Source organism: Bubalus kerabau, chromosome 1 (assembly GCF_029407905.1).
Source record: "Bubalus kerabau isolate K-KA32 ecotype Philippines breed swamp buffalo chromosome 1, PCC_UOA_SB_1v2, whole genome shotgun sequence".
Classification (NCBI taxonomy): Eukaryota; Metazoa; Chordata; class Mammalia; order Artiodactyla; family Bovidae; genus Bubalus; species Bubalus kerabau.
Window position 1 is genome coordinate 184,125,003 of NC_073624.1, and position 17,326 is coordinate 184,142,328.

At 52.8% G+C, this 17,326-nt stretch overlaps 1 protein-coding gene and 1 non-coding gene across 7 annotated transcripts in view; one reads left to right on the forward strand and one right to left on the reverse strand.

The window, feature by feature from the left end:
- SMARCA4 (SWI/SNF related, matrix associated, actin dependent regulator of chromatin, subfamily a, member 4) overlaps positions 1–16,143 on the forward strand; it is an 89,908-nt gene extending 73,765 nt beyond the window's left edge. For 4 of the 6 annotated variants that reach the window (XM_055545023.1, XM_055545055.1, XM_055545047.1 and 1 more), the window contains 5 exons: positions 12,439–12,547; positions 12,786–12,887; positions 13,649–13,781; positions 13,877–14,019; positions 15,623–16,143. In XM_055545023.1, coding sequence (XP_055400998.1) covers positions 12,439–12,547; positions 12,786–12,887; positions 13,649–13,781; positions 13,877–14,019; positions 15,623–15,655 — 520 coding nt within the window. In that variant the 3' untranslated portion in view covers positions 15,656–16,143. The remainder of the gene's footprint in view (positions 1–12,438; positions 12,548–12,785; positions 12,888–13,648; positions 13,782–13,876; positions 14,020–15,622) is intronic. The other 2 variants (XM_055545040.1, XM_055545061.1) reach the window with 1 other exon arrangement.
- On the reverse strand, positions 10,383–10,455 carry TRNAG-CCC (transfer RNA glycine (anticodon CCC)). The gene has a single exon. It is a non-coding gene; the product is annotated as a tRNA-Gly (tRNA).
- Positions 16,144–17,326: the final 1,183 nt, after the last annotated feature.

A 17,326-nucleotide genomic window follows, 5' to 3' on the forward strand; every position in this document is an offset into this window, starting at 1 on the left:
GTGTGTTCAGACTTAGGGCTGCCACACCCACCCTTCTCAAGTTCCCTGCCGCCCATCCATGTGCCCTGTGAGTAGCACGCCCTGGAGTTGTACGGCTTCTGACATAGGCATGTGCAGCTTCTGGCATTGGCAGCTGCAACCCCCTGCTATGTCAGGGTGAAGCTGCACATCCCAGGACTTCCCTGGTGGTCAGTGGCTAAGACTGTGCTCCCAGTGCAGGGGGCCTGGGTTCAATACATGGTCAGGGAACTAGATCCCACGTGCCGCAAGTAAGAGTTCACATGCCACAGCTGAAGATCCTGAGTGCTGCAGCTAAAATCTGGAGCAGCCAAATAAATGAATAAGTAAATATATTTTTTAAATGATTAAGATGGTAAATTTAAAAGAAAGAAAATGCAACACCCGCTATGGGTTCACTATGGGAAAATGCTTGAAGAATCTGCAGTTGACCAGTCCTGGCCTGGGCAGCCCTGGAGGCCAAGCCTGCGTGCAGGGCCTCTCAGGGCACCTTCTTGGTGCTTGGAAACCTGAAAACTACACAGAGGAACCATCTGTTAAATAGCCATGAGTGAAACCAGAATTAAGTTGGAAATAGGGATTCCCACTTTAAGCATGCAAATAAGTTAGGCTCCGGGGTCTGGCCAGGGACTGTGTGTGGTGCCAGCTGCTGTCTTCTCCCCCGACCCTTCGCAGGGAGGCAGCTGCTGGTGGCCAGAACATTTGGGCACTGTCTCCAGATGCCAGTCAGCGGTCATGTGTCCCAGGGCACATCCCATGGCGCCTTTGGGACAGCTTCAGAGAAGTGCATCTTCTAGAAGGCCCTTCTTCAGGGTTCAGCCTCCTTAGGACCCCACAGAACCCCCTCTGTGCCCAACTGGCTGGGGTGTAGAGCTAGACTGTTAGCAGCTCCAGGGCAGAGCTGTGGCTGCTGTAAAATCTGCATGGACAGTGGAGGCGTGTCGGCACCAGGTGTCCTGAATTTACTCACGGAGCCGAGGTTGTGCAAGAGAACATCTTTGTTTTTAGGAGAGTCTCAGAAGTTATTCCCAGAGGGTTCAGAAAGCTGGTGATGTGTACAGGTGCCCAGGCTAAGCCTCCCAGAGCTGAGCTCCACTGGGTGGGGACCCAGAGGGCCCAGGTCCCCTTCTCCTGTCTTCTTAGCAAGGACCCTGTAAGAACTGTAGGGGTCTGTAGATCTAGGGTCCATACAAGATCCAGGGCTTCCCTGGTGCCTCAGTGGTTAAGAATCTGCCTTGCAGGAGTCATGGATTTGATCCCTGGTTCGGGAAGTTCCCACATCCTGCTTGAGCAACTAAACGTGCTCACCATGACTGCTGACCCTGTGTTCTGGAGCCCACGTGCTGCAGCTGCTGAAGCCTGCAAACCCTAGGGCCCATGCTCCACAAAAAGAGCAGCCACCGCAATGAGAAGCCCAAGCCCCGCAACTGGAGAATGGCCCCTGCTTGCCACAACTAGGGAAAAGCCTGCCCAGCCACAAAGACCCAGCATAGCCAAAAATAAATACAATTATTTTTTTTAAAAAAGCACTAGAGTCCCCCGTGGGTGATGAAGGGCCCTATGGCATGCACCATGGCAGCTTCACCCGGGCCTGGGGCCCACTGCCCAGACCCTCTCTGCATTTGCCCTCTGCCCTTGCAGGTGCACTGAACGCCTTGATTAGAATAAAAAAGCAGATAGCTCTCCGGGGGAAAGGTTGTGCCTTGATTTGTAAGAAAAACCGGGGCAGAGTCACAAGGCCCGGGCAGGTTGTTGAGCCGAAACATTCTCTAGGAGAGGACGCCCCAGTTGGCTCCAGTCCCCTCAACATGGGCCTCTGGCGAGAAGGGAGCGGATGACAGTAGGCGGTCTTGGAGCCCTTTCCTGAGCGGGCAGGGAGGCCTCAGGCTTCTCCTGCCTCAGCCTGTGGCAGGCCACACTGGCCCTCCATCAGGAGCCCAAGCTTGGGTCCTCCAGGGACAGGAGGCAGGCCTCCACCTGCAGGGCCAGGTCTGGGGTCAGCGTCATCTGCCTGGCACCCAGTCCCCAGCCTGACATGGAAGGCGCCCGGGTGAGATGTTGTGAGAAATAGTGCTGATTGCTATCATCTAACCCCAGGCCAGTCAGCGTGGGCACGGGCCTGGTTGTTAGCCAAGTGGGGCTCCAGACCACAAGAAGGTTAACTTGGGTGGCCTTCTTGAGCCAAAATGAGATTCTGAGCCTGCCACACACTCTGCTGGAAGAAGCTCCAGCTGCCCAAGGTGTCAGGCCAGTTCCACCCCTGGGCTTCACTCTCTGCTGGTAATTGCCGTGGTCTAGACAGATGCTTACTCCTTGGAAGGAAAGTTATGACCAACCTAGATAGCATATTCAAAAGCAGAGACATTACTTTGCCAACAAAGGTCTGTCTAGTCAAGGCTATGGTTTTTCCAGTGGTCATGTATGGATGTGAGAGTTGGACTGTGAAGAAGGCTGAGCGCCGAAGAATTGATGCTTTTGAGCTGTGGTGTTGGAGAAGACTCTTTAGAGTCCCTTGGACTGTAAGGAGATCCAACCAGTCCATTCTAAAGGAGATCAGCCCTGGGTGATCTTTGGAAGGAATGATGCTAAAGCTGAGGCTCCAGTACTTTGGCCACCTCATGCGAAGAGTTGACTCATTGGAAAAGACTCTGATGCTGGGAGAGATTGGGGGCAGGAGGAGAAGGGGACGACAGAGGATGAGATGGCTGGATGGCATCACCGACTCAACGGACGTGAGTCTGAGTGAACTCCAGGAGATGGTGATGGACAGGGAGGCCTGGCGTGCTGCAATTCATGGGGTCGCAAAGAGTTTACACGACTGAGCGACTGAACTGAACTGAACTGAGACAGAGCACGCCAAAGACCACAACAAAAAAAATAGGGATCCAGTTCTAATGGTCTTCGTGGCTCATGTGCTCAGTCGTATCCAACTCTGCCATGCTAAGACTCCGTGCTCCTAATGCAGGGAGCCCAGGTTCGATCCCACGTGCCACAGCTGAGACACCTGGAGTAGATGGCACACCTGAGAAGTGGCCTGCGTTGTGATCTGCCTTCTGCCACTTGCCGTGTGGCCCTGGGTCTGCTGTCTCTTCTCCAGCAGAAAGGTTTCATTCAAGCTAAGTGGTTTCAAGTCCGGCATAACGGAGTGGGGGTCAGGTTTTCTTTAAAATGAGATTTGATTTCGTTGTTGAGCTGTATTAAGAAACATGAGCCTCAGGGACTTCGCCGACAGTGGTTAAAAAACTTCCTCTTCCAATACAGGGGGTGTTGGTTTGATCTCAGGTTGGGGAGCTAAGATCCCACATGGCTCTAGGCCAAAAAACAAAAACATAAAAACAGGCACAATATTATAACAAATTCAAGAAAGACTTTAAAAATGGTCCACATTGAAAAAAAAATCTTTAGGGCTTCCCTGGTGACCCAGTGGTGAAGAATCCGCCTGCCAATGCAGGGGACACTTCTAACCCTGCTCTGGGAAGATCCCACTTGCAACGGAGCAGCTAAGCCCATGCGCCACTACTACTGAGCCTGTGCTCTGCAACAAGAGAACCATCGCAATGAGAAGCCACACACTCCAGGGAAGAGTAGGTCATTACAGCAAGAGAAAACCCCACACAGCAGTGAATACCCAGCACAGCCAAAAATAAACTTATTTTTAAAAAGAGACATAATGCCAAATGTAATGTGACCGTTGATTTCAAAAAATATTTTAAAAAGGAAGAAAGACACATAAGCTCAGGCGTGTCATTGGCCCCCATAAAGCAGTCAGTTCACTAGAAATGTTGGTTCATTAGGTGCTGATTAATCAGCATCATCACTTGTAGCCAGTCCAGCCCTCCTCAGGAGGATCCTGTAATAAGGTCCCCCCTCCCCCTCCTCTATTGGGAGAGTGTGTTGAGAGTGCAGGGCAGGTGGCTTAGAGACCTTTCCTATTGGCAGGTTCCTTGGTGAGTATTGTCTCCTTTTACTCGTACACGAGGCTGGATTTTTCCTACACCACACAGCCATAAATCTGACACTTAAGATTGATCTCAGAGCAGTGGGTGCCCGGCAGGTGGAGGCTCTTAGTAAATATCTGTAAGTGGAACTGCTGTAGGCATTTCACTTTTCTGATTCTCGAAATGGCCTTGACTTTGTAATGGGTCAAAAATTGAACCTAGTAAGTAATTTTGTTCTAACATTTTTTGTAAAAAAAAAACATGGTTTTGGTGGGGCTTTTAAACACATTTATTTGGCTGCATTGGGTCTTAATTGCGGTACACGGGATCCTCGTTACAGCTTGCAGGTTCTTCACTGTGGCTCAGGGCTCCTCTAGTGGCAAAGCACGTTGAGCTTGTGGGCTGTCATGACGTGTAAGCTTAGTTGCCCCACAACATGTGGGATCTTAGTTCCCCAACCAAGGATCAAATCCATGTCTGCCTGTCATGGAAAGTGAATTCTTAACCACTGGACCCTCAGAGTAGTTCCTGGACTAATAGCTTTTTAATATGTTTCATTATTTTATTTTCAGATTTCATGTATGATGTGCATGTATATATCTTGAGATGCTGTATCAGATAAATGTTCTGCTGCTAGATCAGTTCTTAATATCCTGAGCTGCACCTATCTGGGGCTTCTCTGGTGGCTCAGATGATAAAAAAAATCCGCCTGCAGTGCAGGAGACCTGGGTCCGATCCCTGGGTCAGGAAGATCCCCTGGAGGAGGGCATGGCAACCCACTCCAGTATTCTTGCCTGGAGAATTCCCATGGACCAAGGAGCCTAGTGGGCCACCATCCATATGGCCACAGAGAGTCAGACAGAACTGAGTGGCTAAGCACAGCTGCTCCTGTCTAGGACCCTTGCTGATACATTTTACTGACTGAGTCAAAAGAGAAAATGGCCCAGGGCGAGAAATCTGGAGGTGACGCTTACTCCTTGGAAGGAAATTATGACCAACCTAGATAGCAGAGACATTACTTTGCCAACAAAGGTCCGTCTAGTCAAGGCTATGGTTTTTCCTGTAGTCATGTATGGATGTGAGAGTTGGACTGTGAAGAAGGCTGAGAACCGAAGAATTGATGCTTTTGAACTGTGGCGTTGGAGAAGGCTCTTGAGAGTCCCTTGGACTGCAAGGAGATCCAACCAGTCCATTCTGAAGGAGATCAGCCCTGGGTGATCTTTGGAAGGAATGATGCTAAAGCTGAAACTCCAGTACTTTGGTCACCTCATGCAAAGAGTTGACTCAGTGGAAAAGACTCTGATGCTGGGAGGGGTTGGGGGCAGGAGGAGAAGGGGACGACAGAGGATGAGACGGCTGGATGGCATCACTGACTCGATGGACGTGAGTCTGAGTGAACTCCGGGAGCTGGTGATGGACAGGGAGGCCTGGTGTGCTGCGATTCATGGAGTCGCAAGGAGTCGGACACGACTGAGCGACTGAACTGAACTGAACTAGGAAGATCTGCACTCTAGGAAGGAGAGTGATGCTGAGGGACAGGGCGGGGCAAGTAGTAGGATCTATCAGGAGCACCATCTTCAGTTGACTGCTTCTGCTTGCCTGAGGCTCTCAGTGCGCAAGACAAGAGTGCTGCTGTGATCCATTTGCAGTGTCTGCCCTTGTCAGAGGATGAGCAGTGGAAGGCACCAAGCTGTATGTTATCATCCCTGGTACAGACATTCTTCCTGTTATTTTTAGGATTCATACCAGGGCTCAACAAACCAAATCAGCAGAAATAAGATCTGGCTCACCACTTGTATGTGTATAGTCTGAATTCAGAATTTTTTCTTAAATGAGTTTCAGAGAATCAAAAGAATACTATTTGGGGATGTCCCTGGCAGTCTACTGGTCAGGACTCGAAGCTTCCACTTTAGGAGGTCTGAGTTTGATCCCTGATCAGGGAACTAAGATCCTGCAGGGTGTGTGGTGAGGCCATGAAAAGAAGATGACAACTATTTCATGGTATGAAATTATATGAAAATCAAAGTTTGTTTTTTTATAAATGAGGATATACCTGAATAGTGTATTAAAACCTAGACTGCATATTAAAAAGCAGAGACATCACTTTGCCAGCAAAGGTCCGTATAGACAAGCTATGGTTTTTCCAGTTGTCATGTATAGATGTTAGAGTTGGACCTATAAAGAAGGCTGAGCACTGAAGAATTGATGAATTGTGATGTTGGAGAAGACTCTTGAGAGTTCCTTGGACTGCAAGGAGATCAGTCCTGAGTGTTCATTGGAAGGACTGATACTGAAGTTGAAACTCCAATACTTTGGCCACCTGATGCGAAGAGCTGACTTACTGGAAAAGACCCTGATGCTGGGGAAGACTGAGGGTAAGAGGAGAAGGGGGCAACAGAGGGTGAGATGGTTGGATGGCATCATCAACTCAATGGACATGAATTTGAGCAAACTCTGGGAGACAGTGGAGGACAGAGGAGCCTGGCGTGCTGCAGTCCATGGGGTTGCAAAGAGCTGAACGCGACTTAGCAACTGCAGAACATAAATGAGGAACACAGCCAGACTCCCTTTGCCTACATGTTCTGTGTGGCCACTTTGGTGTAACAACGGCAGAGCTGAGCCATTGTGGCCGAGGTGATACGGCACTCAAAGCCTGTAACATTCACACTGGCTGCTCACAGATGAAGTTTGCTGGCCTCGACGTAGAACAGCGCGAGGGAGGGTGGGAGAGGCCCCCGACTGGGCCGAGGAGGCCTGTGCTGGGGTCCTGCCTGCCCCCAGTTCCCAAGTGTCTGGGCCAGCTCTCATAACCTCTCTGGTTTCTCCATCTGTTTGAATGGCATAACCAATGGATGATCGCAGATACTGAGAATATTTTTTTTTAAGGGTTTTGTTTGTTTTTACTGCTTGGGGTCTTCGTTGCTGTGTGCAGGCTTTTCTCTAGTTGTGGTGAGTAGAGCTACTTACTAGCTGCAGAGCGCAGGCTTTAGAGCTCGGGCTCAGTAGTTGTGGTGCACGGGCTTTGTAGCCCCTTGGCACGTGAGATCTTCCCAGACTAGGGATCAAACCCGTGTGCCCTGCATTGGCAGGCTCATTGGACCACCAGGGAAATCCTCTGATCGTTATTTCTCCTTCACGTGTTGTAGGTTTTTAAAAATATTTAGTTATTTATTTGACTGTACCGGATCTTTGTTGGGGCCTTTGGGACCTTAGTCCCCTGACCAAGTGCCCTGAACCTTGGCCCCCTCCATTGGCAGCATGGAGTCATAGCCACTGGGCCACGAGGGAAGTCCCCCACATGTTGTAATTTTGTTTGAAGAACACATCAAAGGATGTGTCATTTAGACTTTGGGGCTCTCCCCCACAGTGTGGTCAGCCTGGTTGCGACAAACCTCATTGAATAAGAAAGGACCAGTGGGCTAGATGTGGGAGGGGTCGAGGCTCCACGCAGGGCCCTGGTCGCTCAGCCCCTCTGTGTGTCATGTCCCGTTGTGACGGGGACAGGACAGTGAATGAGGGAGAAGATCTCTGCTGTGGGAGCTAACATCTAGAGGCAGGAGATTAATTTCATTGTCATGGGTAACAGCAGCCACCGTTGCTGCCAAAACAGGTGGCAGGGCAGGCTGGGGGCATGAGGGCCGTGGTGGGCGCTTCCGTTCTTTGTGTCTGAACTGGGGTCATGGGAGGGTCCTGACAGCCTTGGGGTTCTCCCAGGCTCCTTCACTCCCATCCCCTCTGCTACCGGGCGGCCGGACATAGAGCAGGGCCGGAGATGGAGTTCCAGGCAGCTCTGCCTGCAGAAACTTCTTGAGAGCCAGTCCTCACAGCAGCACGCTCTCTGGGCAGTGGGGTTCCTGGCTGTTGCTGCCAGGGTCCTTTCTGGAACAGGGTGCTGTATGAATGACCATGCAGGGGCAGGGCAGTGGGGCATCCTTGCTCAGAGACGGCCCTGCTGAAACCTGAGTTGGCACACTGCTCTGTGACCCTAGGGCTTGCACCCTGAGCCATTTCTTCATTTAAAAAATGTATATTGAGCACCTATTGTGTACCAGGCTTTATTCCTGGTGCAGAAGATAGAGCAGCAAATAAAACAGGCAGAGCCTCTGCCCTCGTGGCTTGTGTTCCAGCTAGTAAAGCCAGGCAAGATATGGTAGGGAAGATGACAGTTGCTATGGACAAAAACTAACCAGGATAACCAGCCTCGTGCCTAATAATGGGAAAGGATTAAAGCAGCAAAGCTTCCAGGGACTTCCCTGGTGGTCCAGTGGTTAAGACTCCATGCTTCCACTGCAGGGGGCTTGGGTTCAATCCCTGGTCAAGGAACTAAGATCCTGCAAGCCTTGTGGCATGGTAAAAAGAAAAATAGCAAAGTCTTCAAGAAGGAAATGCAATACTTCATGACCTTGGGGTAGACAAAGATTTTTTTCACAAGACAAGAAATACCAGGTATAATAGGAAATATTGGTAAATTGGACTCAGATTAAAATTAAGGCCCCCTCGTCAAAAGACACCATCAAAGGAGTAAGAAGACACACTGTGGGGGCCTCCCTGGTGATCCAGTGGCTGTGACTCCGTGCTCCCAAGGCAGGGGCCCAGGGTTCAATCCCTGGTCGGGGAACTAGATCCCACACACCACAGCTAATGATCCTGCATCCCATAGCTAAGACCCAGTGCAGCCAATTTTTTTTTTTTTTTTTAAAAGACATGCCATAAACTGGAGGCGTTTACGATGAATGTGCCCTACACAGAATTCCCAGGAGGAAAAGTAAGAAAACAAGGATGCCTGGGAGAGGCCATCATATGACCAGTAACCTGTGAGGATGCTCGTAAGGAGACGTGCATTAAAACCACAGGGGAGTCTGTGGCCATACCACCCTGAGTGCACGCGAGCTCGTCTGATCTCAGAAGCTAAGCAGGGTTCGGCCTGGTTAGTACTTGGATGGGAAAACAACAAGAGATGCTGGTAGATGGCTCACCCACGGCCGGAAGAGTGAACATGGGCTCAGTTGCTACCAAAACTGAGTGCCCCTGCCTCCAGGACCAGGCCCCCCACCCCCCAGGGACCTTCCCACACGATGCAGGCCAAGAGCTGGGACACAGTGTCTGCAGCTGCTCACCATTTAATATCTCAGACCATAGCCCAGGTTCCTGTCACCAGCAGGGGGACAAGCAGACCGTGGCACGTGCCCACCATGGAGCGTGTGGCACAGCACAAGGGCCAACAAGAGCAGGTCTCAGAGCCATGCAGGGGGGCGGCCACGCCTGGGGGCACACCCTGTGGGATCTCATGACCTGAAGTTCAAGAAGAGGCCAGGCTTGGCCAAGTCCTGGAGGCTGGGGGGGCTCACAGGAGTGAGTAAATGAAGATTTGTGCCTTTATCTTTTTTCTTTAATATTTATTTGCTTATTTAGCTGCACCAGATCTTACTTGTGGCATACAAACTCTTAGTTGCAACATGTGGGTTGTAGTTCCCTGACCAGGGATTGAACCCCGGGCGTGTCCCCCTCCGCTACATTGGGAGTATGGAGTCTTAGCCACTGGACCACCAGGGAAGTCCCCGTGCCTCTCTGTCTTTCACCTCAGTCATCCATTTTCATTACGAGGTGTCGTGGAGGTGATGTTTATATTGAGGCAAGGGCGGGAGCCAGGGTTCCCTGGGGGAGCAGCCGCTTGGGTGATTCTGAGGCGACTGAGCAGGTAGAGAGAGGCACTGACATCGGAGGTTGTGGGCCACCCATCCTGGAGAGCCAAGCAGCCCCCAGAGCACCGTGGGTTCTGTTCCCAGCAAGGAGGGACTTGGTGAGCAAGCCTGGAAGGCTCCCAGCCCCGGTGCATAGAGGGTGGGGGTGAGGTATTCTCCAGGGGATTTCTGAAGACAAAAAAGGATCTCTCAGCACTTTGGCAACCAGAGTTTTGCAGCAGTAGCTTTCCAAGAAGTCTGCATTGTCAGAGAGGATGGTTTTCAGAGTCCCCGTGGCCCTGGCACCCTGCCCCTCCCTCTCACATGACCAGTCCCCAGCCATCCATGCTCAGCACAACACACCAGACAACGGTTTTCAGGCCAGGTGGGCCTTCATTCCTCAGGGAAAAGGTTCCCCCAGAGGTTTGTGAGAGGGTTTTTACTATGAAACGTTGCTCTGTGTAATGGTGCCAGAGTCCCCCGTCCTAAGTTCCCTGAAGGGCTCCGTGTCCTCTGAGGCCAGGTCACCTGTGTGATGCTACAGGCAGTCACGTAGCCTTGGCACCACACGCATGCCCGTTAGTGAGCTGCAGAATGAGTTTAGTGGATTTAAAACTGGCGTTTAATTTTCTTTATTTTGTTGTTATTGTTGTTTTCTTTTTTAATTATTTGTTTATTCAACTTGGCTGCATTGATTCTGCATTGCGACATACAGGATCTTTAGTTGTGGCATGTGGGGGTCTAGTTCCCTGACCAGGGATCGAACCCGGCCCCCCTGCATTGGGAGAGCAGAGTCTTAGCCACTGGACCATCAGGGAAGTCCCAAACCGGTGTTTCTTAAAAAAAAGTGAAGTAAAGCAGGAATTACTAGCATCCACTACTGTGCAGGCACTTTAGTTACTTCACACCCGCAGGCCCATGTCCTGCTCAGAAGTGTAGAGTGACACTGCGGTCGAGAGATAATGGAGAGCCCTTTGCTCAGGAGGTTGAGGAGTCAGGGGCGCAGGTCTGGGCTCTGCTGGAACATCAGAAACCAGTTTCCCAGAGTGAGCAGGGTTGGCTCGTCTCCCATCACCCCAAGTCCACTTATCTGAAGTAGGGGCCCCAATGTAGTTCATGCCTGTTCTCGGTTTTTTTGGAATTTATGTGAACAAATTCCAGTTTTCCTGTGGCCAAACCACCCCCCAACCTGTTCATGAGAGAGAGGACACCTGTGCCCCTGGGGACGGGCCCTTGGGTGGGGACAGTGGCCTGGACCTGGCCTCCCTCCCCGCCCCCAGTGTGTGACCTGCCAGCCCCACACAAGGCAGGACGTGGCTGAGAACTCAGCCCGGAGGAAAGAGGGGGCTGGCCCTTGTTGAGCACAGGCGACCCCACTTCACGCTGGGCAGGGAGGCCAAGACCAGCAAGGCTGGTGTTCGGGCCGGGCTTCTCGCCGGTTTCCTCATTACAGTTGGAATAACATAGTCCATTGAGAACACGGGTGTCATGCATCTGGCCCAGAGATGGTAGTCTTCCGAGGCCAGTAATGTGCGAGGCCCAGATTCCAGCCCCCGTGTTTCCCCGAGTGTGAGAGGGGGACCAGGGGCAAATGGCAGCAGCCTCTGGGGCGGGCAGTCCTGGCCAAGCTGCTCCCTAATGCAGCTGTGAGATGGGGCATCTGGCGACAAAACCCAAGAAGCGGTCAGGTCATCACTGCTGTCTTCCTGGCTGGTAGACCAAAAGCAAGGATGAGATGTGTTCAGGACGTGCAGACAGATGGACAGGCTGCCACCCTGTTCCCTGAGAACTGTCCTGAAAAGACCAGGAAGGCAGCGGTGCTGACGGGCGGTGGCGCTCCACTCCTGGTGCCCCCAGGACCGAATCCACCGTCTCAGACCTGCCCTGGAGGAGCCTGTGTTGTGAAGCAGCCAGGAGGAGCCCGGGCAGTGAGCGGGACCTAAATGAACCCACAGCCAGAGCACGTGGGGCCCCGGGTGGAGAGAGTGGGAAAGGAGGGTGACCAGGTCCCCAGCCCCCTGGATGGCCGCGCAGGGCCTCTGCTACCGTCCTTCTGGGGGACAGGATCCCCATTCTGGAGGCTGAAGGAACGCTGGTGGGGTGGTGTCTCGGGGGTGTCTCGGTTCACCCCATTCCTTGTCCAGGCCCCCAGGGGGTTGTCGCCTTGGAGCCCAGCGCTTGGATTCCTCATTTCGTGACCACTGACAGCTCACCCTTCCTCTGCTCTCTGGTACAAAACCAGCGCTGCTCAGTGGAAAGAACTAGGAAACAGCTCTAGTCGCCCATTAGCATCTTGTCAGGGGGCGTCTCTCCTTGGGTTTTCGCCTGGTTCTCTGAAGTTCACTGCTTATGAGCGCCACCCGAGAGAGGCACAACATGCTTGAAAAACCCATCTCTGAAAACGCTGGCATTTAACGCTCCTGACACGAGCAAACTGATTTCTGTGTCATATGTAAATAAAGAGTTCTCCCTCGTGCAGGTGCCAAGGCTCTTGCTGCATGTGGCACGTGATGCTGTTTCCTCCAGGGGTGGGGTGGGGGGAGGTGGGTGAGTTCAGAGCCTCCATACAGATGCAGCAGCAGACCTTTCTGCTTGGCTGCCCCTCGGGAATATTACAGAACTCAACGAGTCAGCTCACATAACAGGAAATGACTCCTGAGTGGACTTTAAAATTTCTCACCATCTCTGTCCTCCAGCACCCGGGGTGGGGTGGTGGTTGTTGTGGGGAGGGTGCCGGGCAGAGGTAGGGGCTCCCCGGCAAGCAGGGCCTGCGAGTGACGCAGCCATGTCTCTCCTTACAGCAGCAGTGGACGCCAGCTCAGCGAGGTGTTCATCCAGCTGCCGTCCCGCAAGGAGCTGCCCGAGTACTATGAGCTCATCCGCAAGCCTGTGGACTTCAAGAAGATAAAGGTAATCCCGAGTCGAGTGCTTAGAGCCATGGGACGTGGGAGCAGGGGTTCTTGGTCTTGGGAGCCCCCACCAGGGGCCCTGGTCATTGGCCACTGAGGATGTGACAGGTGACCCCATCACCCACGGCTGGGCCCCCGAGTCCACACAGAGCCGGGGAGTTCCACTGTGACCTCACCTTAGGTGGCTGGGACCCGGGTGCCAGGGGGCCCCGAGATAAGGCCGCTTCTCCTGCCCCCAGGAGCGCATCCGCAACCACAAGTACCGCAGCCTCAACGACCTGGAGAAGGACGTGATGCTGCTGTGTCAGAACGCGCAGACCTTCAACCTGGAGGGCTCCCTGGTGAGCGGTCCTGGGCCCCAACTCCCCAGCCCCCGTGAATTGACTGGTTCAGAAAAAAGTTCCTTGCACCTCGGAGCACATCGCTCATTACAGAGGCCTATGTGTTCATTACTGAAAACGTGGCAGAAGATAAAGATGAACAAAATAGAAGAAGTAGACTCAGTCCCATCCGTCCACGGGGCCCTGGGCACACTCTGTGAACATCCTGGAATCTGTTACGAGGTCAGTCAGGGACGCTTTTGAAAGGACATCCAGCTCTGTGCTGGGTCCTGTCCGGTGATGAGATTCACACACAGCCTCAGCCTGGCAGTTTTCCTCATTGCTGGGATGAATGCCTGCTTGGCAAAGAGACTTTAGAGTCGCACATGCCGGGGAATGCTGGCTTCAGCGAGGCCGTGCGTCTCTGATGCTAAACTGCAGGCCATCTCAGAGCCTTTAACCGGGTGCTCGATGCGATTGTTCAGGGGGAGGGAGGGGGACTTCCCTGGTTGTCCAGTGGCTAAGACTCTATGCTCCCAATGCAGGGAACCCAGGTTCGATCCTTGGTCAGGGAACTGAATCCCACATGCCACAACTGAGGGTTCATGTGCCACAACTAAGACCCAGCGCAGCTAAATAAATAAATACTTGAAAAAAAGAGAGGAACGCCTGACCTTCTGTCCAGGACCGTTTCATTGAGCTGTCCCTCGTCCGGGACCAGGCGGGCGGGCAGGCAGCCCCTCATCTGGCCCCCGACCTGAGCTCTGCGTGTCTCCACCCAGATCTATGAAGACTCCATTGTCCTACAGTCGGTCTTCACCAGCGTGCGGCAGAAAATCGAGAAGGAGGACGACAGTGAAGGGGAAGAGAGCGAGGAGGAGGAGGAGGGCGAGGAGGAAGGCTCCGAGTCAGAGTGTGAGTCCTGGGGGTGGGGACGGGAGGTCGCATCCACCCCAAGACACCCTGGGGCCCTGCGCTCACGTCTCCTTTCCTTCTGGTCCCCTCCCCAGCTCGCTCAGTCAAAGTGAAGATCAAGCTTGGCCGGAAGGAGAAGGCCCAGGATCGGCTGAAGGGGGGCCGGCGGCGGCCGAGCCGCGGGTCCAGGGCCAAGCCAGTGGTGAGCGATGACGACAGCGAGGAGGAGCAGGAGGAGGTGAGGTCCCCACGCCCCAGGGCGGGCAGGTCACCAACGTCCATTCTTCTTGCCAGGTCCTAGACCTGTGGGATGTTTTCAGACCTCCAATCCACAGATGAGGCTCAGTGTTACAGAGCGTGGGACTCAAACCCAAGTCCGTGCAGCCCTGGAACCAGCGCTCTTGGAGCCACTGGGCGTCAGGTTCAGACGGCATCCCTCCTCCCCACCCGACGCCCACAGTTCCCACTGCACAGCCCCAGGCTGACCGTGAGGGGGCGGGAGGCGGGGAGTTGGAGATGCCTTCAGAGAGACCGGCCCCGCTCCCCCAGTGCTGTGGCATCCTCACCACACTGTGCTCCCCAGGCCTCTGCTTGTGGCTCCGTCGTGGCCTGTCTCAGAGGGTTTCCAGACCGTGGTGGTGGGTTGAATAAAGCAAACAGAAAGTGAAAGTGCCATAGACCACAGTCCTATAAACAGGGGAGCTGAAACCATGAACGGGGCTGTGAGTGGTACCTCGGTGATGGTCCCCCAGGCACACCAGGGAGGAGCCACGAGAACCGCAGGAGCACCGAGCCTGTACAGTCTCGTGGGCCTGGGGGCAGGAACAGACTCGCTTGCTGCGTTTTAATAAGTTTTGCTCTCTGGCTCCCACCTGGACGCCTGGCCCTTCCCTCCTGTAGGACCTGGGCTGTTTGCTTCACCTCTGAGCCTGCCTCCACTTCCACAAAGCAGGGAGGTCAAGTGCATTTCACGGGCCCCAGCTCCCAGCAGAAAGCTTGACAAGCACCATTTCATCGTCATTAGTCTTCTTATAGAGCTATTTGCAGTAATAGCAAAACCAGGTGCCTCAGAATAATCCTGACCGCTGACGTTTGTGGTCTTACGGGGACGTTAATGACATTCTGAACACGGGGAGCAGTGGCCTTGTTTATGGCCAGGAGAGTCTGGGCTGTACAGCTCCCTGTCTGCCCAGTCTGGATCCAGCAGCACCTTCTGTGGCCCTTGCTAAGGTGTTGAAAATGTTTACATAGAAGAGCAGAGATTGTACGTGGTCAGGAATAGCCAGGGTGGTTTTAAAGCTTCAAGTCAGGGGAATTCCCTGGTGACCTGGTGGTTAAGACTCAGCACTTTCACGGCTGAGGGCCTGGGTTTAATACCTGGCCAGGAAACTAAAATACCACAGACCTTGAGGCTCAGCCACAAAAACAAACAAAAAACCCCCCGCAGGTCAGGGGCACAGGGACAGGCAGCTAGCAGTGGGACAGAGCTGAGAAGGCCCAACCTGCTTCCCAGGAACCAAGGAGTCGTCAGTGTGAGGGTGCAGGGGTCAGTCCTTGGGAGAAAATGACATTTGGGTGTGACCTTGGCAGCAGGGACTGAGGGCAAAGGTCACTCCACCCCAGCCTCAGTGTGGACAAGGCAGTTCTGCCTGCACTGGTGATTAAGTATATTTAAAGCAAAGGTCGGGGACTTCCCTGGTGGTCTAGTGGTTAAAACTTTGCACTTTCACACAGAGGGGCAGAGGTTCAATCCCTGCTCGGGGAACTAAGATCCCACATGCTATCTGGGTGCTCCCAAGGGCCAGGCTGACTCTCACTCTCTCCTCCTGTCCCCCTCCCAGGACCGCTCAGGAAGTGGCAGCGAGGAAGACTGAGTCCCGACATTCCAGAGTCTCGACCCCGAGCCCCTCGTTCCAGAGCCGAGATGGTGTTAGCCCTTAGCAGTAACGGGTAGCAGCAGATGTAGTTTCAGACTTGGGATAAAAACTGTATAAACGAAAATCTTCCATATTTATACGGCAGAGAAGATGTAGGACTGTCTGTGTCTGGTCCTGTCCTGGCATCAATAGCGTTTGTAACAGCATTAACTGTTTAAAACGAGAAAAAAGGAGAAAAAAAACGAATTATGAATTGGGGAACACACGACACCTGTCTTTCTTCCCTTTCCCTGGCAGTACTGTTTCGGCCGCAGTTTGGAATCACTGTAGTTTAAAGCTGTGGATGCATGTGTGTAGCCGTCCACTCCTTGTACTGTATTTTATTGGACAGGTCAGACTCGCCGGGGCCGGGGGCCCGCAGGCCCGGCGAGGGTATGTCAGTGTCACTGGATGTCAAACAGTAATAAATTAAACCTCCGACAAAAGTCTCGGCTTCTGCTGGACTCATTGCTGGCTCCTGGTACGGGGGGAATGTCTGCAGCCGCCTACCCGAGCGACGCAAGGCCCTGGCTGAGGCCTCACTGTGTCTGCAGTCCAGTCCTCCCGTCACCAGATCCCGGGGGGCCCATTTCCCGGGGGAAGACACTGAGGCCCAGGCAAAGGAGAACCTTGCCTGGATGTCACACCATCTTGACTAGCAGCCTGGGCTCCCTCTGGGTCTCTCACCACTGCCACTCCCCATCATTTGTTTAAGCCCACCATGTCATGCACAGAGCAGACAGATCAGTCCCTGCCCCTTTGCAGCCACGGTGGGGTCAGGAAGACAGGTAAACAGGTGCCTGTCAGCAGTCGAAGTCCTGACATAGGAAGCCCAGGGCATTGTGGGAACCCAGGTGATAAAAAGCTTCCAAGTCCAGGACTTACTTTAGGTCCTATTCTGTAGTTTTTGTGTCTCCCTTAAGATCTTATATTCGTGAGTCACTGTCATCGTATTTGCCATTAATTCTTCAAACATTGTTCACTTTAGTTTTATGAATGTTTAGACTGACTGCTGTGGGTGCAACATCTGGGCTCCCTCGGAGAACATTTCTATCAACTTACTTTTTTTTCCCTCAGAGTAGGTCACACTTAGCTCTTTCTTCACATGTCATGCTGCCTTTTCTTTCTTTTTTTTTTTTCAAAAACAGGCTTTTTTTTTCCAGCCTTGCCATGTGGCCTGTGGGACCCCAGCTCCCCGACGAGAGATTGAACCTACACCCCTGGTAGGAAAAGAGCAGTGTCCTAACCACTGGACCACCAGGAAACTTTCTCAAAAATGGACATCTGTGGAGACTTCCCTGGCTGGCAATCCAGTGGTTAAGAATCTGCCTTGCAATGCAGCGGGATGTGGGTTTGATCCCTGGCCAGGGAACTAAGATCCCACATACCACAGAACAACTAAGCCCACACACCCCAGCTAGAGAATCTGTGTGCAACAACAAAAGATCCACATTCTTCAGCCAAGGTCCAGCACAGCCAGATAAACAAATAAATGATTTTAAGAAATAGACAGTTTTTTAAATAATAGAGTTTAGCAACTCTGAATTCCTCTTTCCCCACACACGCAGGGAGTTGTCCCGGTGGTGTTTTTGTTCTGTTTGTTTTAGTAAGTGCTGAGCCGACTCTGTA